Genomic DNA, 23332 nt, shown 5'->3' with positions numbered 1-23332 from the left:
CAGTCATAGCTTCCCCTAAGAATCTATGATTTGATGAGAGTTTTGAGATTCTCTGTTAGAGAACCTAGCCCTATCACAGAACTACAGTTCCTGGGATTCTATGAAGAGAGCAGGCATTTGAGCATTGTTTATGCTCTGTGTGGAAAGGATGACTTTCTGAATGGGTGGGGCTGTCCATGTGATTTAGACTGCTGGAAAATCGCTGTCACACCCTAGGGAGGTTTTGTACACCAGCAGAGACTGAAAGAAGTTTCAGCAACCTAGCACTCATCATGGGGTAAAGAACAGCCAAGCCATCCAGCTACTGTGTCTACTGAATGTGAACGTACAAGGGAGATTGACTTTGGAAAGATAATGAATGATTTTGAAATTACAATAAAGCTTTGAAGTGAACAGGTCTTATTTATATAATGTTTGCACCCATATTCTTCCACTAGAACAATAAGGGGAAAACATGAAAACATTGTCAGGATACCTTTATGAGGAGTTACAGCCAACCAAAACCTTATAAAATAGTCAGCAAGATTTGTAGAATTTTTCTTCAGGCTGAATCATATTATGTTAAAAAAAAATAGCAAAAGGGGAGGGGTGTTTCGGGTCATGATAGAAAAGCCCAGTATGGGCCATGGTATAACTCCAGAACTGAAATAGAAATTAAAAAACAATCAATTTTGTTACGTTTGTGGGAAGGGAACCATGTTACAAGTTTGCATTGCCCTCCACTCCCCAATAATGCAAAATGATCTGGCAATACTCTGTATCATGACGGCTTATGCTGTATGCACAGGAGTTCTATCCTGCCACTCCAAATTGTTGGAGTGGAATTTATTTATTTATTTATTTATTTATTTCACTTATATACCGCTCCCATAGCCAGGGCTCTCTGGGCGGTTTACAGAAATGCTAAAATTGAATTTGCTCTTGTCTGGTTATACCTGGAGAACAGAGGCAGTGTTCCACTTAGGTTTCTAGGAAGAGAAATGTTGGTAATGTGCTCAAGTAGCTATCTGCATTGTGAGGCCAAGGATTCACCTTTGGGTGAAATAGAGGCCTTAGCTAGACCTAAGGTTTATCCCGGGGTCGTCCCTGCCTGCTCCTGGGATATCCTGTGTGTCATTTACATGAACAGGGATGACCCCGGGACGATCCCGGGATAAACCTTAGGTCACGTTAAGGCCGTGCTCTTCCTTGGAAGTTTTTAATTACAACCTGAGCTACAGGTGTGTAAGACAAGGGGCCAGAAAGATAATAGAATCATAGAATAGTAGAATCATAGAATCATAGAATCGCAGAGTTGGAAGCGGCCTACAAGGCCATCGAGTCCAACCCCCTGCTCAATGCAGGAATCCACCCTAAAGCATCCCTGACACAGGTGGTTGTCCAGCTGCCTCTTGAAGGCCTCTAGTGTGGGAGAGCCCACAACCTCCCTAGGTAACTGGTTCCATTGTCGTGCTGCTCTAACAGTCAGGAAGGTTTTCCTGATGTTCAGCTGGAATCTGGCTTCCTTTAACTTGAGCCCATTATTCCATGCCCTGCACTCTGGGAGGATCGAGAAGAGATCCTGGCCCTCCTCTGTGTGACAATCTTCTCTTCTCCAGGATAAACATGCCCAGTTGTTTCAGTCTCTCTTCATAGGGCTTTGTTTTCAGACCCCTGATCATCCTGGTTGCCTATAAGGCCAGCAAGTCCAACCCCCTGCTCAATACAGGAATCCACCTTAAAGCATCCCTGACAGATAGCTGTCCAGCTGCCTCTTGAATGCCTGAAGTGTGGGAGAGCCCATGACCTCCCTAAGTCATTGGTTCCATTGTCACAGTGATCTAACAGTCAGGAAGGTTTTCCTGATGTCCCGCTGGAATCCGGCTTCCTGTAAGTTGAGCCCATTAGTCTGTGTCCTAATAATTAGTCTCTGGGATGATAGAGAAGAGATCTTCGCCCTCCTCTGTGTGACAACCTTTTAAGTATTTGAAGAGTGCTCTCATGTCTCCCCTCAATCTTCTCTCCTCCAGGCTAAACCTGCCCAATTCTTTCAGTCTCTCTTCACAGGGCTATGTTTCCAGACCCCTGATCATCCTGGTTGCCCTCCTCTGAACACGCTCCAGCTTGTCTGCGTCCTTCTTGAATTGTGGAGCCCAGAACTTGTTGCAATACTCAAGATGAGGCCTAACCAGGCCAAATAGAGAGGAACTAGTATCTCGTGCGATTTGGAAGCTATACTTCTATTAATGCAGCCCAAAATAGCATTTGCTTTTTTTGCAGCCACATCACACTGTTGGCTCATATTCAGCTTGTGATCTACAACAATTCCAAGACCCTTCTCGTTTGTAGTATTGCTGAGCCAAGTATTCCCCCATCTTGTAACTGTGCATTGGGTTTCTATTTCCTAGGTGTAGAACTTTGCATTTATCTCTATTAAATTTCATTCTATTGTTTTCAGCCCAGCACTCCAGCCTATCAAGATCACTTTGAAGTTTGCTTCTGTTTTCCATGGCATTAGCTATCCCACCCAATTTTGTGTCATCTGCAAATTTGATCAGCATTCCCTTATTCAAGTCATTAATAAAAAATTAATGACTTGACATTAATAAGAGCCCAGGGCCCAGGGCTGAGCCCTGCGATACCCCTCTTGTTACCTCCCACCAGTTTGAGAAGGTACCGTTGATAAGCACTCTTTGAGTCTGGTTCTGTAGCCAACTGTGGATCCACCTAATAGTTGTTCCATCCAGCCCACTTTTAACTAGTTTGCTGATCAGAATGTTATGTGGTACTTTGTCAAAAGCTTTGCTGAAGTCAAGATATATTATGTCCACAGCATTCTCACAGTCCACAAGAGAGGTTACGTGATCAAACAATGAGATCAGATTAGTCTGACAGGATTTGTTCTTGACAAATTCATGCTGGCTTCTTGTAATCACTGCATTGTTTTCAAGGTGTTTACAGACTGACTTCTTTATAATCTGCTCCAAAAATTTCCCATGGACTGATGTCAGACTAACTGGTCTATAGTTCCCAGGTTCCTCCTTTTTGCCCTTTTTGAAGATAGGGACAACATTAGTCCTCCTCCAGTCATCTGGAATTTTACCTGTCTTCTATGATTTTGCAAGGATAATAGACAGTGGTTCTTCTGGGAGTTCTTCTGCCAGCTCCTGTATTACTCTAGGACCTGGAGATCTGAACTTGTTCAAAGAAATTAGGTGTTCCTTGACCATTTGTTGATCAATCTCAATCTTTCCCCTTCAGCTTGTACTTCACCTTTGCCAGGGGAGTCATAGACCCGCTTTTGGGAGAAGACTGGGCCAAAGTAGGAATTAAGCACTTTGCCCTTTTTCTTTGTTGTATGTTATAAATTCATTATCCTCATTAAGCACCATCCTCATTAACCACCATTTCTTTCCTCTGTCTTTTACTATACACACACCTGTTGTCTTCTATCTTTTTTCCTTGTCAGTATTGTTTGTAATTGTGCCTTTAAGATTTCCTTTTTTAAATACTCCCACCCATCTTGGACTCCCTTTCTCATTAGGGTCACTTGCCATGGGACCTTACTTACCATAGTTCTGAGTTTATTAAAGTTAGCTTTCCTAAAATCCAGAGTACGTGTATGGCTACACTCAGCCACACATGTCAGGAATTTCTTGGAGAGGGCACTTTGGGCAGAATTTGTCTCCCAACAGATATCGGGGTAATTGAAGTCCCCCATCACTACTACATCAGACTTCCTTGAAACACTGGCAATTTGCTTTTCAAAAGTTTCATCCTTGCCTTCGCCTTGATTGGGTGGTCGGTAGTGGACCCCAATTATCATGTTCCTTTTATTCCTTGCCCCATTTATTTTAATCCAGATGCTCTCGATGGGACTACCAGGCTCATCCTCTTGTATTTCTATGCATGGATATGTATTTTTATTATATAGTGAGACTCTGTCTCCCTTTCTATTTCTTCTGTTCCTTTTGGTATTTTATGCTCTGTCTTGGCAAGATGGCCAGGGTGGTTGTTGACATTGGAGCTGCTACTTTTAATCTACTTCCTTCCACTAGAGTTAACAGGAAGGATATTTCTTGCACCAGGTCTAAGGCTGGTGTAACGCTGCACTGTCAATAGTGGTGTAGCTGTGGATTGAAGGGATGGCGTATACAGCGTTATGTTCTTCCTCTGTAATGCCCACATCCCACCCATGATTCTGCCCTGTTTTGGCCATTCTGCGGGCGCATTGGAAGTATTCAAGTATTAGCGATGCATTCTAGGTTGCTGCCAATATAGGGAGGCTTCTGCCATTTCCCATAGCTCCCTAGCTGGCGCATCTTCAATATAACAGTGTAACACAGTGCCTTAAAAGGGTCTTTTTGAGCAACTTGGGTTGAGCAAATTGTTGTGCTTCAGATTCAGCTCCCACAAGCCCCTTCCAGCATAACCAATGCTGAGAGACAATGGGAGTTGCAGTCCAACAACAGCTAGAGGTGTATAAGTTGCCCTCCTTTGCCCTAGAATTATTATTTTCAAGTGCAAGTAAGACACAATATAAAGGTTACTTCGCAGCCTGAGTTGTCCCAGCAAAGTACCTATATGCATGAAATCTGATAAGTGCTTCCAATTAACCATTTCCCAGAATGTGCTAAATCAGTTATGCCGTAGAAAAGAAGGCATTGATAGCGACCGTCTACGGTCATAAAAGACTTCTCTCCCCCGCCCCCACAAAAATAAATTTCATTTGAGGTAAGCGAATGCTGTCTCTGTCAAGTCCCACTCAGATAGCAAGTGAGCAGCACCCTGCAAGGAAAGAGGCCACTCACTGATGCCACTCAGGGCATGTCTACACCACAAGGGTGTAGGGGGAGGATCGCAGACTTAGCAGCTTCCGCAATCCTCCCTGGGTGTCCAGACGGCCGTGCATCGTCCCAAAAGGATGGCGTGGCTGCATTTAAAAAACAAACAGGAGAGGAGTGCACAGGTGCTCCTCCGCCAAAGGTAGGGGCAGGAAACAAACCGGCACCTGCTCCCTCACCCCACCCCTGATGGTCACGGAGCACCTGAAGACTCCATGCCCCATGCCCGGTTCCTGGCTCCTCATGTTTACTTGCGAGGAGCTGGGATGAAACCGGGACAGCTGCCCACACCTCCCGCAGTCTTGGGATGATCCCAAGACCGTGGGAAAAATCAGTCTAAAAGCTGTCCCAGTTATCCCAGAGAAATGGAGGGATCATTCCTTCCTGCCCCTGGGATCCCTGTGCGTCATGTGGCGCACAGGGATGATCCCGGGACGATCTCCAGGATAAGGCATGGTGTAGACAGGCCCTCAGTTCTAAGTAATGTCCAAATTGTTTCCTTAGTCAGAATTCACAGCCCGTTCTGCTGAACTCTGGGCCTTTAGGCTGCGATCCGTGGGATGGATGCACCTGCAGCCACTGCTGTGGTTGCAGCTCCCATCCACTTCTGCCAGCCCCACGCTGGAGAAAGTCCTATAGGGTGTGCTCCACTCCAGTGTCTTCAGGGGGGCACAAACCAAACCTGAAAAAAATACTGGAAGAGAAGGTTGAAGTCATAGTAATCCTTGTTATTATTGTTGTATTGAAGCATGTCTCCTTTTTATATTTGCAGGGTTTATCTGGGGTGAAATTAAACAAATGTGGGATGGCGGCCTGCAGGATTATATTCATGACTGGTGGAACTTGATGGATTTCGTAATGAACTCATTATACCTAGCAACGATATCTTTGAAAATTGTTGCATTTTCAAAGGTAATTGACGCACACAAATATATTCATATTGTTAACATGTTAGATACATGACATTTACTTTGCATATGATTCTGTTATTATGAATTCTTTCTCTTTATGTTGACTTTTACTGTTGGTTAATATCTTTCATTGCAGTGAGTAGGAGCACAGGGATAAAGGAATTTTCTAAGCAAAAGTTGTAGGTTTATGTGTGTTGGGGGGAATTCCCTTTTGAATTAGAGTTTTGGAAGAGATTTTAGGGCGCACTTACCCTTCAATTAACCCTGTTTGGCCTGGACCACGCCAATTTTCTGTGTCCTGACCTGGGGCAATAAGCATTCTGCCAATGTCCTTGGTCCTCATCATTTTCCTTAAATAAATAAATAAATAAATAAAAGCAAAAGCAAGCAAAAAAAGAGTTTCACAATAACAACAACAACAACAAATTAGTTTTTAACAATATGCAATCTGATAGAATTAGTTTCAGAATTATTATTATTATTATTATTATTATTATTATTATTTGCATTTTTATACCTCCCAATAGCTGAAGCTCCCTGGGCGGTTCACAAAAATTAAAACCATTCAAAATATAAAACAAACAGTATAAAAACATAATATAAAATACAATATAAAATACAATTGAAAAATATTAATCACTTTCTTAATCTCTTCTGGCAATTTTTAATAATAGCAAACAATATGCCTAATTTAAACTATATCCCATTGACATTATTTTTTAAAATAAAATAAAAACCAGGTACTAACTTTGCAATAATTAATAAATGGGGTCAATTTATTCTAACATTGTCCTGTCACTGACTTTTTTAATTTTGTTCTCATATATTGTGTAAAACTAATCATAAGAACAAAATCCCACATTTTTCATTCCATTCACTCATAGTAGGTATAATTAATGATCTCCATTTGTTGACATACAAGATTCTATAAGAAACTAGTTTTCGATATATCTGATCAGCAAAAGCATCCATGTAGTTTTAGTTTAACACATACTAGTTCAAGTAGGATTTCAAATTCTAAAACCCTTGTCATTAAGAGAGCAGTCTTATGCCCCCTAGACAGCAAATGCAAACTCGTAGAGGGAGAAAAGATGTGTTGACAGGGTGCAGGGAGGGGAAGACATTGGGTATGTGGGGCTATGAGGCATCCCCAGCCATTGCCTGCCTGCTCCTGTCTAGCTAAAATGCACCAGGAGGTGTATTGCATTGGAGGCTTAGGAATACCCAGCGTGGATCAGATTAGATTGCGTCCTTAGGGTAACACTCCTGATAGACAGGGGCTCTGAGTTCAGGGTCCTTTGCCTATCCTATGTCCTGCCAGCAAGAGCAAGGCAGGATGAGAGGAGGACAGAAGTAATTTTGCCTCCATTGCTCCATTTCAAAGATGGGTGGGAGGAGACAAAGGCTGTTTCTACATCAGCACGAAAATGCAGGCTGGTCAGGGCCAAGTCCCTATGCATCCAAATGATGCACAGGGTCTCCTAGGGGCAGGAGGGACGAGCGCAGGTTTTCCCAGGGATAAGTACTCCCTGGGATCATCCCGAGACTGCGGGAGATGTGTGTCTGCCCATCCCGGCTTCTTCCCTCCCCCTGCGAGTAGCGAGGGTAATCAGAGGGAAGGAGCCGAGACAGGGGAGACCAGGGCCCTAGGGGGTGGGGTGGGGTGGGGAGCAGGGTCGGGGCTTCTTCTTTTTTACCTTATCTTTCGCTGGAGCGCGATTGTGCTCCAGCTCCTTTTCCTTTAAAAAAAATGGCACTTGCAACGCACGCAACGTCCCTACTCCTATCCATGATGTCACGTGGCCATGTAGACTCAGGGCGACGATCCCGGAAGTAGGTAAGTCCAGGATTGCCCCCTCTCTGGCCCGCTACACCCATAGGTGTAGAAAAGGCCTAAGAGGCCATAGGATATGGCATATCCCTGCCTCTCCTCTCCACTCCTCTCACCTCCTGGCCCACCAACATGCACCATTTTCTCCCTGTTTGAGTTCTCTTACAAGGTTGGAGTCCATGATCGGAACTCTTTTTCTATGCTCGTAGCTCTGTCTACGGGCACAGAGGAAGAGATCTCCAGCATCCTATGGCACCCCAAATGCTGTCTAGGGCTCATAGGATTGCTCTCTAAATTATTCTGTTTTCCACTTCCCCTTTGCTAGGTGACATTCCTACCATATATGATAGAAATCTCCTCTCTCTTCTTTACATTTCCAACAAGTAGATAGATCATTATAATTTATTTTATTTATTAATACTGGTGTAATGTACCTTCTTGTCATTGACCTGATTCACATATATCACCAAGCCATCATGGGTGAATTTCCCTGCAGGGGCTGCTGTTTTGCATTTTAAAAAGCCAAGCTGCGGAGGGCCCGCACCACAGCTTGTCGTTACGGCCAAACCTGGGAAGACTGAATTGCTGGGGCGGTTAACAAACCACCCAGAAACTGTAGCCTGCTTTAAGGTTGTGGGTGGCTTGTTAATCACCCCAACAATTCACCCTCACCAGGCTTGAATTTTCAAAATGGTGGCCAGTGCCGCAATAAGAACTTCTGCAGGAAAATTGGTCCACGGTGACTTTTTGTTATGTGCAAACTGGACTATCGTGGGGTTTTTTTAAAAAGAGTTCTCAATTATTCCCCATATTTAAAGATAATCTATGAGCCCTATTCCACAGCTTTCCCAAGATTTCAACAAGGACATTTCCCCTCTGTATTTTGTGCCCATTTAACGATAACATCTTTTAACTTGTTCAGGATATCTTATTTTAAATGTAAAGTGCAAAATTTTGATAATAGGTATTCCGTATTTTATAACTACCTTTTCAAAGTCTGTTGACTCTCTTAATTATTGATTAACTTTAAGATGCTCATTTAATATGGATCTAATATAAAAATACTAAAACCATGGAGGGTTTTTTTCCCATTCAGCCCTCCTCTTATCTCAGAACAGGCAATCAGTTGACGATTCTCATTATTTTCGTTTTTACTAACTAGCCCACACCTAAGGGGGGAAGCCATAGGGGCTACCCAGGGTCTTGTGCACAGGAGGGCCCCTGTTTTCACCCATGAAATGTTGCATGTTAATATATTGGTATGATAAAAGAAGTTAGGGTCATAACTTGGGTAAAAAACCCGTATCACAGGCAGCTGAGTTTGAAGTACTGCTAGACAGGACAAGGAGGGTGCTTGGCTATCTTCTCCCCAGCTCAGTAACTGGCGGGCGACCCACCCATTTTTAACAGTAATTTGTCATATAGAAGTCAAACAACAGCTGAATGTTAGAGTTGGTTCTAAATTTTCCCTAGAATAAAATTGAATGGCAAATCTGACAGATCCTCCTACCTCTGTTTAGAGTTTTGACTAGCAATGTTTCATAGCTGTGGGTTGGGAAGGGTTTGCGAATCCCTTGGTTGCTACCAGTTCTTCCTAAAGTAAAAGTTCAGTGTGAATTTAGAGATTCCTTCTCAAGTAAATGTCTAAGGAATTTTGAGGGAAGCCAAAAAGTGTCTATAAAAGTGATGAGAATTCCCCATGCTTTCCCACTCATTTGTACTCTCAGGGGGGTGGACTTTGTGAACCTTCCATCTTCCACTCACAACACACGTTTGTAGATAGGGTTGTTTATCTTCGTATTTGCACTGACTTCACTAATGACAACTTTACTGCAATATGTTTCCAGCTGCCTTTCATTTGTTTCTTTTGCTGCTTAGCGTGATGGATGCCAGATATTATTGTGTTCAGTCGTCTTGGGCAGAATGGCCTGCTAGGCAAAGCAACAGATTCCTTCATTTGGTTTCAAAACCATTCAGTGCATTTTTGATTGTCCACTTACTATTCATTTTGAACTGCAATTAACTAGAGAAAATAATCATCGCTTCACTTTCCAGACACTTCCATTCTGTAATCAGAGTCTGAGATGACAGAGCCTGAAATAACAGACATGTATTCCCATTCCAATTATTATTATTTTTAGCTCTGGCTGGCTTCATTATCTTCACATGAAATTCCAGGCAGGTTTTGCTTTTGGCATTTCTACTCATTTTAGTACCTGATATAAATAACCAGGGGTTCAAATTTTATAACAAATACAACACAAAAATCTCCAGATAACTAGTCCCACTGAATTAATGTGGAGCCACTCTAGACTTGTAAGTGATTCACTAGTAAGCTATCGTAGGCCTGCTTAGATCGCAGTACACCTGATGGTGTTGTACTTTGTTGCCACCATTTGCAAATCCCGAATATTCTAGAATTCTGGGTTTGTTCTGTGATTTACTGGGATCTTTAAAACTGTTTCTTCTGTAGTCCTTTGGCAGTCTCTTGATCAAAGAGGCATTTTCAATCCCATAGCGCGTTCAGTACCTTAGGGCAAAAGTACATGTTCTACCTCTAATTTGTGTCTACCTGGCTGTCAGTCTCATGCTTCTCCTACAAATATTTGCCTGGAAACTGAACTGGGAGGGAGAGTTGGGAGGAAGAAGTGGTGGGCAAGGAAAAGGTTTATGCTTCCTTTTCCTGCCTTCTGCCTCTACTGACCTTCTCAGCACCACTTTGCCAAGAAGCAGGTGCAACATTCTGTCTCTCTACAGATCTGCAGGCATTTCATGAAGAGTTGCACTTGGGACAGAATAATCTGCTCATATATCATGTTTCTCTAATTATGTAGCTTAAACATTAGGGCTACCACAAATATAAGTGAATTTTCATTCCCCAGTTGACCACTTCATATTTGCATATGTAGATAAATGCCCTGAATAAGTAGTAGGTTTGTGAATATTTTGGGTTTTATATGTATATATTATTTCACAACCCAACAACCAGAAGTTATTTAGAGCAGCCATTCACTGAAAGGAAGTAGTATATGGCAAAATTAGAACCATTTTTTGCCTGGTCCTGTTATTTTTGTCATTTCTCCAGACATAATGGCAAAGTTCAGATGACCTTTCACAGTGTCATAAACTATGGTTCATGAAGCCAGGAATGAGTATCAGGGCCAAGCACCCCTCCCCTCTTCTGATCTCAGGCTGTTTTGGGATGTTTCCTCCCACTTTGGACATAATGGGGAAATCTGGCTTAATACAAGCCAGGAATGAAATGATGAAGTTGACGCCCAAGGGGAGAAGGAGAGGGCAAGGAGAGCTTGTTCTTGTTTGCATAATGTAGGCCATGTTTTGTTTTTTTTATGGAGCAAGAAAAGATTGTCCGAACCTGGTCAATGTGTCCTATGAATAATACAGAGAGCTGAAAGGCAGCATCTTGTTTACAAGTGACCACTTGCTGCAGGAACTGAGGCAGGAGAAAAGCAATTTGATTTGTCTCCTGAGCCATGGCGAACTTCACAGTGTTCAGGGCGTCCAAGCCATGGTTTGTGTCAGTGAGTAGCCAAATGTGATGTCTTGCCTTTTGTAAACAAAGGTGGGATGCAAAAAAAGTTCTGTCAAGTTGTCCAATAAGATAAATCTATTAAGGAGAATTTAGTTCAATTTAATGAGATCATGCCTTCTTCAACACATAATATTCTGCATTTCATGGATTTCTGTCTTTGTTTCTCCCTGCGTTTTTCCTCTTTTGCCAAAGAGGTGAGGAGAGAGATTAATGATCTGAGTCTTCCCAGTACTTGTCTGTGCTTTTTTACTGTGAGTAACTATGTTCACATTTCTGGTCATTATCTTACATGATGTTTCTCCTTTGAAGCTCATATGTTCACTAAGTCTCTGCCCATTCTTCGTTTCTGTCTCTAGTTTTATTCTGTGTAGAGTAAATTAATCCAATGCAATATTTTTTTTGCAGGAAATCTGCAGTAAGGCAAGCACAGTAGAATTCTTTGTAAATGGATTGAGTGGACAGATTGAATTGCGTCCTCATACAAATAGTTTAAATTCAGAGAAATTATGTACAATAATGACATGAAATAACTGCAAAAATTATGTTAATAATTGATAACTAAAACAAACTTTGCATCTCAGAATGTTTGCACGTTTTCCAGTGGACAGATACCTAGAATAAAAATTGTAATTTGGATTTTTTAAGACTGTAAACTGTTGCTAGTGCCTTTATCCGTTGGGTGGTACATAAATTTAATAAGTAAATACATAAATAGATTTGATTTTGATTTTTGCTGTAACCGTGTGATGACTCCAACTTCCAAGGTCCATCCGGTCCAGGATTGCATTTCCAACAGCAGCCCACCAGAGGCCTCCAAACAGCTCATAAGCAGGTTATGAAGTTGATTGGAGTCCCCAAAGGGTTGTTTGTCCCTTCCTTCTTGTAGTCAGAGCTGTATTGCTTCTTGACTTGGATGTTCCATTTAGTGTCATGGCAAATAATCAATGTGCCTATGTGCCTTCTCCATTTCTTAGGAATCCACTTGTCGTTTTTTGTGAACCATCCAAAAAATTTTGTGAACTGCCCAGAGAGCTTCAGCTATTGGGTGGTATAGAAATGCAATAAATAAATAAATAAATAAATAAATAAATAGATGGCATCCTCCATGCATACAGACTGGGATTCTGTGTACCAGGTGTAAATTGGAAATCGTTCACAGTTCTCACCTTTTATTTTCACCCTTATGGGTTGTTGAAAGGTGCCAGTGGGCCATCTTCCTCTGTATTTCTGTTGGATCTGTCATGTCCTAAGTGTCAAAATTCTTCCCTAGAGGTGTGTCCAAGCACCATGCGTGACTAGAGGATGCATCTTCCCTGTTTCCACAAGTTTAAGAATTAGAATCATTCCCTATGAAATTTGTAATCTACTCATCGTCATGGGTGATGCTTGCTCCTTGCAAGTAAGTTTGAGAATCTTAAAGATTGTCTAGCTTTGGTTATTTAATAAGTTAATTGTTTTGGGCAGTATCCTATGGTGTCATTCCGCAAATTCAAACACTTCTAGCGGAGCTCCACTGAATCTTTCTGTTTTGTAAGTGGTTGCGCATTATGCTTCCACAAGCAGTTGCACAACTGCTTTACATTTCATTGTAGGGAATGTGCTTCAACTCTTTTTTCAACTATGTGCTATCCTTTTTAAGATAGAATACCCAGAAGTGCACACAGCATTGGAACATATCAGTATGCCGCCCTGAGATCGTGGTGGTATAGGGCGAGACACAAATGTTTTAAATAAATAAATAAATAAATAAATAAATAATATGTCTCTCAGAGAATTGTGAAACAGCAAATGAAAGTTGCCAGAGCTAACTATTGCTCAGTGAAGGATTGGGGTCTTATTGAAATCCATGAAAATAAAATTAATTGCAAGATAAAAATGATCTTTGTATTAGGGGGGGAAACTCTGTTAATGTTAACTCAACTCTTTTGTTTTCAGTACAGTGGGCTGCTCCCAAGACAGAGTTGGGATATGTGGCACCCGACATTGGTGGCCGAGGCACTGTTTGCTATTGCAAACATTTTTAGTTCTCTGCGCCTGATCTCATTATTCACTGCAAATTCTCATCTGGGACCACTGCAGATCTCGCTTGGAAGAATGTTACTGGACATTTTAAAGTTTCTTTTCATCTACTGTCTTGTGCTGCTAGCTTTTGCAAATGGACTTAACCAGCTATATTTCTATTATGAAACAACTGAACCCAATCGCTGCAAAGGGATACGGTGTGAAAATCAAAACAATGCATTTTCAACGTAAGTGTGCAGTTCCTTTTATATAGGACGATAGATATCTCACAGCATTTTTTTAATATTACACAATATTCTATTTAGTTGTATATTAATTTCTTGGTAGAGAATTGTCTGAAGCATTGAAATAATTTTAAGGAACGTGAACCAGTCGTACCCCACTTGCAGCTAGCTCTTGTTAGCCATGAAGGGCAAGAATCAAGAGGTCACATGGATGGTCACGTTGCTGCAAGCACCTTGTCCCCGTCCTCAGGCTCCAACCACTGAAATTGATCCCACAAAACTGGGAAGATGGTGGGCTTCAGACACCTAAACTAGAGCTGCACTGACTGCAGCCAACTCAGATGGTTGAGTACATATCTAGAAGCAAACTAAGGTCACCCAATAGTGGTTTCGACATACCCTATTTCTTCAGTTCTACGACACACTTTTCCCCCCATATAAACATCTCTAAAAATGGGGTGCATCTTAGAATTGCAGGTGTGTCTTAGGTTTTTTTTACTGTTGGTGGTACTGAAATTAGTGTGCGTCTTACAATCGATGGTGTCTTACAATAGAAGAAATACGGTACTTGGGGGACCTTTCCTAGGTATGCACAATTGTTAATTGAAAGAGGGAGGTTTTGTTCAAAATTTCCCCAAACAGCCTAACAACAAGTATCTATGAGCTTCTGGACTGCATGGTTTGTTGAGGTATCAATTGAGCCCGCCACCTCAGAAAGAGACAGAAGGAGGGGAGACGGGAGGGGGCAGAAGATGGGATTGGATTGCACAGTTGATAGTAACTCTCTGTGAGGAGGGATTAATGTTGGAGGTAGGTGTGTGTGTGTGTGTGTGTGTGTGCCAGGAGGTTGAAAACCTCCCCTCCCTCGTCCAGGAGGAAGAAAGCAGAAGGATACAGTCTCCCTTTCCCACTCTCCAGAACCAACGCCATATATAGCTGTATAACACAGTAGAGGAAGGTTGTTCAGGACAGGGTGGGAAAGACATGAAGGTGTCCTTTTTCTATTTTTCCCTCCCTGAAACTCCTCCTACCCTATCCCACCCCATGAGGCCTGGGCTACATGGCTCCTGTTCCAGGCTGGTTGGAACTTAGCACTGGAGCACTCCTTTCAGGGGCTGGAGATACGTTCTTCTGCTCAAACATCTGAAAGCATGTTGCTCGGACTCTAGCCATTCCGTCTAGAATTGACACAGTTATGCCTCTACTGCAGCATAAATGGCTGCTGACAGGGGGTGGGGAGGTGGAATACAAAGCACAATGATGCTGGGACACATCTAACTGAGGAAGGAAAGAACTCATAGCTCCACGCCCTTCCTTACAGGTCAGTCCCTGTTTGCGCTGCAATCACTAGCGTAGAAGCATTTGCAATGTTAATAGCAAAAGCTGTCTTGTGCTTCGCCATTTGCCCCATAACACCCCAGTTCAATACCCCCGTCTGCAGTTTCCCCCTTAGTTAGGGTGACCATATGACCAGATTTGCCTGGATTTGTCCGGGTTTTTGATGACAAATCCGGGAGGGGGAGGGGAAATCCGGATTTTTCCAAAAAGCAGCTCTATCGGGAATTAACTAAAATGCTTATAACTCCATCATTTTTTAAGATAAAGACATGAAACATGGCACAATGGTAGCTCTTAGGAAGGGCTTTAGTCATACCAAATTTGAAACATATCCGTTCATCCATTGATTTTTTAGAAAAAAATTAAAATTGAAGTTTTAAAATTAGTATTTTTAAAATCATTATTTTTAAAGATAAAGAGATGAAACTTTGCACCATGATAGGATTTAGGTAGAGCTTTAGCCACACCAAATTTGAAACAGATCTGTTCATTCATTGATTTTTAGGAATTTTTTTAAAATTGAGGGTTTTAAATTATTATTTTTTAAACTGTCATTTTTAAAGATAAAGAGCTGAAAGTTGGCACCATGAAAGCTATTAGGTAGAGCTTTAGCTATACCAAATTTGAAATAGATCTGTTCATCCATTGATTTTTAAGAATTTTTTAAAATTTGAGGATTTAATTTTTTTAAAAAAAATATTATTTTTAAAGATAAAGAGATGAAACTTGGCACCATGATTGCTCTTAACAAGGACTTTAGCTATGCCAAGTTTGAAACAGATCTGTCCATCCATTGAGTTTTAGGATTTTTTAAAATGTTTGAGGTTTTAAAATTATTTTTTTAAAAATGAAATTTTTAAAAGATAAAGGGCTGAAAGTTGGCACCATGATAGCTCTTAAGGAGAGATTTAGCTATGCCAGGTTTGAATCAGATCTGTTCATCCATTTTTTAAGGATTTTTTTAAAAGTTCAAAGTTTTAAAATTATTGTGTTTTAAAACTGCTGGAGCCATATCCTTCGAACTCAGGTTGTCTAACCTCCTCTTTGGGGTTTTGCATATTGAGCAGTTTCAGCCCTTGACATTAAGTGGATCTCCGGTCTTTAGGTAAACTGCCACAACACCCACCCTAATGTTAGAGTAGAGAAACTTGTGACAATTATACACAAGCTTTTTTAAAAAATTGAAATTAAAAAAAGCCAGCCATCTGGCCGGCCAGTAGCAAACCCTGTTAACAACAACAGCAGCTTGCAATGAGTGAAGACACAGTCAGAAAAGATATTTGAGGGAAGGGGAGACTGTATCACACAAAGCATAGCAAAAGCTTCCAAGTACAGCAAAACCTACAAAAGTAGGAGTGAGTGAAGTTAATTTCAGATACATTGAATCTCTCACTTGTTCTTTATTTCAGTGATCTTAACATTAAGATGCTATATAGAACAGATTTGTCTTAAATGTGTGCTGTAAAATCAGACATGTGACCAAAGCTATGTTCGGGTGGGCATGCCCCCTTGGTGCTGGACACGCCCCCTTGGGGGCTGACCATGTTGTCCTCCTTTTTGGTTTCCAAAATATGGTCACCTTACCTTAGTGCCAATACACCCTTAGGGTACCATGCCGGAAATGAAACCTGCCCACGCCCACCCGATTCACGGGTTTTTTTCAATCCTCATTTGTTCAATGCATTTTGGTCAATCCTCATTTGGTCATTTCATGCATTTTAAATCTTTTTGTAAACCACCCTGTAAAAGCATATATTCTGAAAATAAATACTTCAAAAAGCCCTTTAAATTATAAATGGAACATCTGCAAGGGAACAACATTTTCCATGCTGGGATTCTAATGAACCTAGCATAGACCTAGCTTTTCTAACATAATTTCATTTAAATGCCTCTTTTGATGTTTAAGTTTAAAGTTTTTAGTCAAAGTTCTGCAGAGGATATGTATGTAACGTAAAAGCAATAGTTCTGTTTTCTTTGTAGGCAACTCAGGCAATATACCTGGAATGCATTTGTAACAATGTTTTTTTTTTCCTTTCCTCTTTTTCCCCAGTTTGTTTGAAACCCTCCAGTCACTGTTTTGGTCTGTCTTTGGACTTATCAACCTGTACGTGACCAATGTTAAAGCACGGCATGAATTCACTGAGTTCGTTGGGGCTACGATGTTTGGTACCTACAACGTCATCTCTTTGGTTGTCCTGCTCAACATGTTGATAGCGATGATGAACAATTCCTATCAGCTCATTGCTGTCAGTTCCTTGTTTTACTTCTTGATTATTTTGAAAGTCATTTTTACCAAGTGACCAAAATTTGTTTTCTAAAAAATAACAAGCCCTGCATTGTTACAAAATTAGGTTCTTTTGGGTGTGTTCAAGCCCCTACAGAAGCTGAAATTAGTCACCTGAACAATTCAACAGGATTAATTTTTCAGCACGTGCTGAAGTCAATAAGCCTGCTTTACACACCATTAGACATATAACATACAACAATCCATGACCTAGTTTGCACAGCACAAAAACCCACAGTTGATTCCTGCATTGAGCAGAGGATTGGATGCGATGGCCTTCCAACTGTTCTATGATCAAATCAAGGGTTGTAACTCAAATGGATATTGTCTGTTTTTGTTAGTATTTTATGCTTTTTAGGGTTAGGGTTAGGGTAAAAATTTAATAATAATAATAATAATGTGGGAATGGGTGAACGTGCTACTTCTTGGCACCCATTTGCTCCTGCTGCATGGGTTTCAACTCTGGGTTGATCCTCTCCCAACAACTCACAGACATCACAATAAATAGAGCATTATAGGGTTGTTTAATTCAGCAGGAGTGGGCGGGAGCCAACATGCTGTTCAGTCCCACTTCATTCACTTCGTTTAATAATCCATGAGCAGTCGTGACATGCGAACTAGATCAAGATCTTAGCCAGTGTTTAGCCCCTAGCAAAAAGCTCTTGCCAGCTGAGAAGTCCGGTTTCTAAAACTTGCCAAATTATGCCAGAATGTTGTAGAAAGCACTTGTATGTTCCCAGCTTGCGAAGCAGACATGGTCAAAGGTTGCTTTCTAGTGGGGCAAGTAAGTAATTAAAAAACCAGACATGAACCCTGAATGCAGATCTGCTGGTTTGAGGACAGCATATGTCATTCTGGCAATTGGACTTGAATGGAATAGGTGGGAATATCTCTGTAGCGTCAGTTTCAGCTGTGGAAAGGTTAAGGGTCATAAAAGCCTGTGCCCGCTAATTCAAATTTGTAGAATAAAATCAATGTTTCATGAAGCCACAGTGATATTACGCAATATGGCTCCTTCATAGCAATTATTTTTGCCTAGAAATAAGTTACATTTTCCCATTTGCCCCTGCCTTCTGCTGCCTTGCGGAGATTGGAAGATTAAACGCAATATGGGGGCCTGCCTGCTCCTGGGATCCCCTACATGAACAGGGATGACCCCGGGACGATCCCGGGATAAACCTTAGTTCTAGCTAAGGCCCCAGAGACTGGGTTCAGACATCATGATAACCCACTGTAGGTTCAATAAGCTATGACGTCATCCATGGGTGAACAGCACCAGTGCTAGGGCAGGAATACTGCAGCGGGGTGGGGGCAGGGAAGGTGCCTCAGATTACCCACAGGAACTTAATAACTATGCACCATATCTTATTTGTCTGATGGTGTGGGGGATTATTGTGGATTATTTAGCCCATCGTGGATTATTGTGTCATCTGTTGGGAGTTTTTTAACCCACGATCACTTATTTCACAAAAATTAACCCACTCTGATAAGCCACGGTCTGCAGAGAGAGTTATTTAACCCATCATGAGTTAATGCATCATGTGACAGTCACAGTGGGTAGTTTTGGTCAGCTACAGAGTCACCTGGCAATTTTGGTCGCCTACAAAGGCCTAATCTATACCTACAGCCCTTCCGCAATGAAGGAGGGATGATTGTGATGGTTCCCAGCTCCCATGATCCACGCTCAAGGGGCACGTACCACCAATGTTTCCCACAATTCAAGGAGAGTCGTTGCGGGAGCACGTGTTCCCCATTGCAATGGTTCCAAATGTGTATTGGCAGAAGTGGGCGGGACTAGGCAGATGGCTATGGGGCATGAATTTTTTTTTCAATAACTCCTGAGAGATATGCACCAGCAATGCAAGGGTGGATAAGTACTGTGTCAAAAATGTGCTGCTGTGCAGAGATTTGTTGTTGTTTTTTAAAAAAACATTTGGCAATGAAACACGCCCATGCCCCTGACGGTGGGTTGGCTGTTCGCTGAGCCAGGAGCTCATGCTGAACAGTAACAGCTTCATGACTGTTAGGTGGGGTTCACACCAGCTGCGGACTTCGGGGTTACAGTGAGAGAGCTGAAAAAAACATGGCAAAAGCAATCAGTGATATTCCTGAATAACTAAAGGATCAACCTGAGATCACTGCTGGATCAGCTGTTTGTCATGTGGCCTGGTAGAGATGGCTTTGATATTATGCTGGAATAAACGGCTGGTGTGGACACGGCCAAAGTAGCGTGGTCAAAACTCCACTCTTCTCCACTCTTCTCCTCCAGCCAGCAGATCTCTGCTTGTGCTTGCAGCGCACCCCCTGCCCTAACCATTCCCCACGTGTCAAACGCTGTGTCAGTCGGTTGGCGGCAGCTGCGCATAGGTTGCCAATTTGCCTTGCGTGGATCCCTGCCAGGGGAGGCTATGGATGAAGTTTGGTTCCAAGAGTTTATTTGTGCCACACCCTTTTGGGGGCACCCAGGGTTTTCGCTCCTTGATGTGTAATTGTGGAGGATTTTGCATGATCCCAACTCATGGAGGCTGTGTATGAAGTTTTGTCCCAATCTTGCATACTTCTAGTGCCTTAGAGTCACACCCTCCCCCCCACCCCAGCCTCTGTCAAGGTGATGCTGGCTGTCCCCTTGCATTGGGATATTGTGAGAGGTTAAACAGGCTGAATTTTATTTTAATTATTTATACCCTGCTTTTTAAAAAAATCCAAAGCAGTTTGCAAGAAAAAGGTCATTATCAATAAAATACTGATTAAAGATCACAGAAAGAATGTAAGTGTATATGGCAGGGAGTTGCTGATCTATTTTTTTACTATGTACAGCACCATGTACATTGATGGTGCATTATTATTATTATTATTATTATTATTATTATTATTATTATTATTATTATTGAAAGCAAACAGGAACTACCAGCATTAAAACTAGTAGGGAGAGTATAAGCAGTAGAGATCAAACAATAAAACACATGATGGAATAGAAAGGTTTTTAGCACACATCTAAAATCAGGAAGAGAGGAAGTTTGTCAAACCTTTCCAGTATGAAATGAAAATATGTTTTCATATTTCCTGTATTCAGGATCATGCAGACATTGAATGGAAATTTGCTCGAACAAAACTTTGGATGAGTTACTTTGAAGAAGGAGGAACTCTGCCCACTCCTTTCAATGTTATACCAAGTCCAAAGTCCTTCTGGTACCTGGTGAGATGGCTGTGGAGACAACTGTGCAGGAAGAAAATTAGAAAGAAACCTGAAAGTTTTGGAACAATTGGGGTAAGCCAAAAATCGCCATTTTCCACCCCCATCCTGGTGGGAATCTACACTGATGTTATTCTAACGTTTTGAATGGGTTACTGTGACGCACAGCGTCACGTGACCCTGGGTCTCCAACGTTGTAAATGAGTCGTACTTACTGGTTCTATTTCTTAGTTGCAGTGTGGCTACAGATCCATGTGCCTCCTTCTACCGGTAATTTTCCTCTTCCTCTTCTCTGAGAGTAGCAGAGCTGCTGAGTTTGCTCTGCCCACTTCCTGTTCTCCTTCCTTTGCCCCGTTTGCTATCTTATCAATAAATTATATTGATACGTGGGGCTGCCTTTGAAAACGGTCAAGAAGTAATGTGAATAACATTAGATATAGACTTCATTATGATATCATGTTAGTCACATTCCTCCTTGATTTTTTCCCATTAAAGGGTTACATCAAAAAGAGCCCAACTTTGAGGCAGATCTTTGTGTATGATTTTGGCCATGGTAGACAATTATGCTATTCAGGTAGAAACATTTTATCAGTAACATTCCAGCCAGTTTATATGATGTATTCTATATTTTTCAGAGGCGTGCAGCTGATAATTTAAGAAGGCATCATCAGTATCAGGTAACCAACCTGTTCCTTTACTTATTACTTGAAAGAACGAGACAGTTTTAACTTAGAATAGGAATGCCCTAGCAGGGTGAAGATTCAATTTCCAGTATAGATACAGAAGTTCAGTTGCTGGGAACAATTGTTCCAAACCAACCTTCTGCCTAATGCTATCAAATTTATTTTTTGTCAGAAAATAAATACATGATTATGCCTTGATGCAAAAACTCTTGTGCAAACTAGCCAGGGGTTTAAGAATGAGAATGTGCAACTGAAAATATGTGAGAATGTGTATCCCATTGAAAGCAAAGAGTAGCATCACCATTTGGTTGCACATCTGATGCACCTTCAGATATGTGTGTCATTGAAAGTAATGGACTCATTATTTTGGACTCATCCAGTAGCTATTTTGAAATATGACATTAAAAACCACCTTTGAGCCTCTTCTACTCTATTTTTGGTATGTGGACATGGACAGGCTGGCTGGCTGGCTGGGAATGATGAGTGTTGTAGTCCAAGACATCCAAAGGGTGTGACGCAATGTAGGTTTACATTCACTTTCTAGACATATTTGAGCACAAAGCAGTTTTTAGATCCTGTGTAAAAAAATGGATTAGGAGAAAGAGGGAGTTATCAGATGGAGGAAACATTTTCAATGGACTAAAAGAAAAAGAATCCAGGGATGAACAAAAATCAGTGGGGTCAAATTGCAGATTTGAATTCATTACTAGAAAGAAAAGAAAAACTCACAACTATAGGAAAGGTTGAGCAATGAAGCCGGTTCCCCCTTGCCTATGGCTGCAGTACCCTGCGTATTTCCTTCGGGGTAAAAGCCATTGAACTCGGTGGAATCTACTAGTGGGTGAACATTCGTAAGTTTGAGCTATAAGAAGAACTATGCTACATTTTTAAATTTATTTGTTACATTTATATCCTATCTTTCCTTCAAGGTGTTCAGGGTCACATACATGATCCCACCACCACTCAATTTATCTTAACAACCCTGTGAGGGGATGGCTAGATCAAGATTGTGATTGACCTACGGTCACCCAGTGAACATCATTGGTTGACTGGGAATTTGAACCTAGATCTCTCAGGTGAGGTGGCTGAGGAAGACCCTCCCACCTCAGGGGAGCTCTAATAATTTACCCCGGAAGTCCCTTCTAGTTCTGTTGTTGTTGTTGTTGGACTGCTGAACCCTCGTGGGCTCTTGTCTAACCTTCTAAGATAGCAAAGAGAAATGACGTCAGTGAGAGGGAGCAAGGAGGGAATAGAGCCAATAACTGCAGCTTTCAGGGCCTTTCACTAGAACCATCTGTTCTTCTTGGCTAGTACTACAAGTGGGATGGGCAACTGGCAGCACAGGGTTCCAATCAAGCCCCTCAGAGCTTCCCATTGGCTTCCCAGCATAGTCACTGATTCCAAGACCACTACTTTCACATGCGTGCTACGAAGTGCTACAGCTAGAATTATTATATATAATTCTATAGCCCTGCCCATAGCTTGAGATAGCTCATGTTTCCCTCCTCATGCTGCTTCACCTCATTTTCCCACTCCTGTATGACTGAATCAGGCAACTGACCTGTTCCTATATTTTCTGTAATGACTTAAAGCCAATGCAAGCGCAATTCCAGGTTCATCAAATGTCAGCCAACACAGTTAGAAGTGCTGACAAAATTGGACTGTTCTTATCTTTCAGGAGGTCATGAGAAACCTGGTTAAGAGATACGTGGCAGCCATGATAAGAGATGCTAAAACCGAAGAGGGGTTGACAGAAGAGAATTTTAAGGTGACTGGTCTTATATTGGCTGGCTTAATAACGGTGGAACAGAGTACCGCAGTGCTCCACAATTCATTCATTCATTTATTTATTTATTTATTGCATTTATTGCCCCATTGCCGAAGCTCTCTGGGTCGTTTACAAAACTTTAAAAAAATAAACATTAAAAACAGATATACAAAGTTTAAAAACATAAAAAGCATTATTTATTTATTTATTTATTTATTTATTTTATTACATTTTTGTACCGCCCAATAGCCAAAGCTCTCTGGGCGGGTCACAAAAATTAATAAAAACAACAGTATCCTTGTAAAAACAGCTATTCTGGAGTCAGTTAGAAACAAACTCAGCACATGTTGTGAACTGCCTGGGAGAAGAGAAAAGTCTTAACCTGGCACCGAAAAGATAACAATGTTGGCACGAGGCGACATCTAAGATGTTTCCCACTGGGAGCAGCACACAGTCAAGCATAAACTCATTTACACAAAGAAGTATATATTTAACACATTTTAATGCAACAAATGTAATTGTCACATGTCGTTTCTATGCCTAATATAAAAACATTATCTACAAATAATGTTATTTAATGGCTGCAGAGTCCAGGACCTAGAGCTTATTCAGACAAGTCTGGGGATGAGGCGAAATTCCGCTGGGGCCCACAAGTTCTCTGGACACTCTTTGTCTGGCCCTCTTGGGCCTTGGCAAATACTC

At 41.5% G+C, this 23332-nt stretch overlaps 1 protein-coding gene across 1 annotated transcript in view; it reads left to right on the top strand.

The window, feature by feature from the left end:
* TRPC4 (transient receptor potential cation channel subfamily C member 4) overlaps positions 1-23332 on the top strand; it is a 47962-nt gene that overhangs the window by 22334 nt on the left and 2296 nt on the right. Inside the window, exons 4-9 of the mRNA XM_063123017.1 lie at positions 5596-5735; positions 13054-13367; positions 16753-16948; positions 20060-20254; positions 20815-20856; positions 22541-22630. Coding sequence (XP_062979087.1) covers positions 5596-5735; positions 13054-13367; positions 16753-16948; positions 20060-20254; positions 20815-20856; positions 22541-22630 — 977 coding nt within the window. The remainder of the gene's footprint in view (positions 1-5595; positions 5736-13053; positions 13368-16752; positions 16949-20059; positions 20255-20814; positions 20857-22540; positions 22631-23332) is intronic.

This window comes from Elgaria multicarinata, chromosome 3 (genome assembly GCF_023053635.1).
Source record: "Elgaria multicarinata webbii isolate HBS135686 ecotype San Diego chromosome 3, rElgMul1.1.pri, whole genome shotgun sequence".
In the NCBI taxonomy this organism is placed as follows: Eukaryota; Metazoa; Chordata; class Lepidosauria; order Squamata; family Anguidae; genus Elgaria; species Elgaria multicarinata.
Note: the sequence above shows the minus strand (reverse complement) of the source record. Positions and strands in the feature narration are given on the sequence as shown.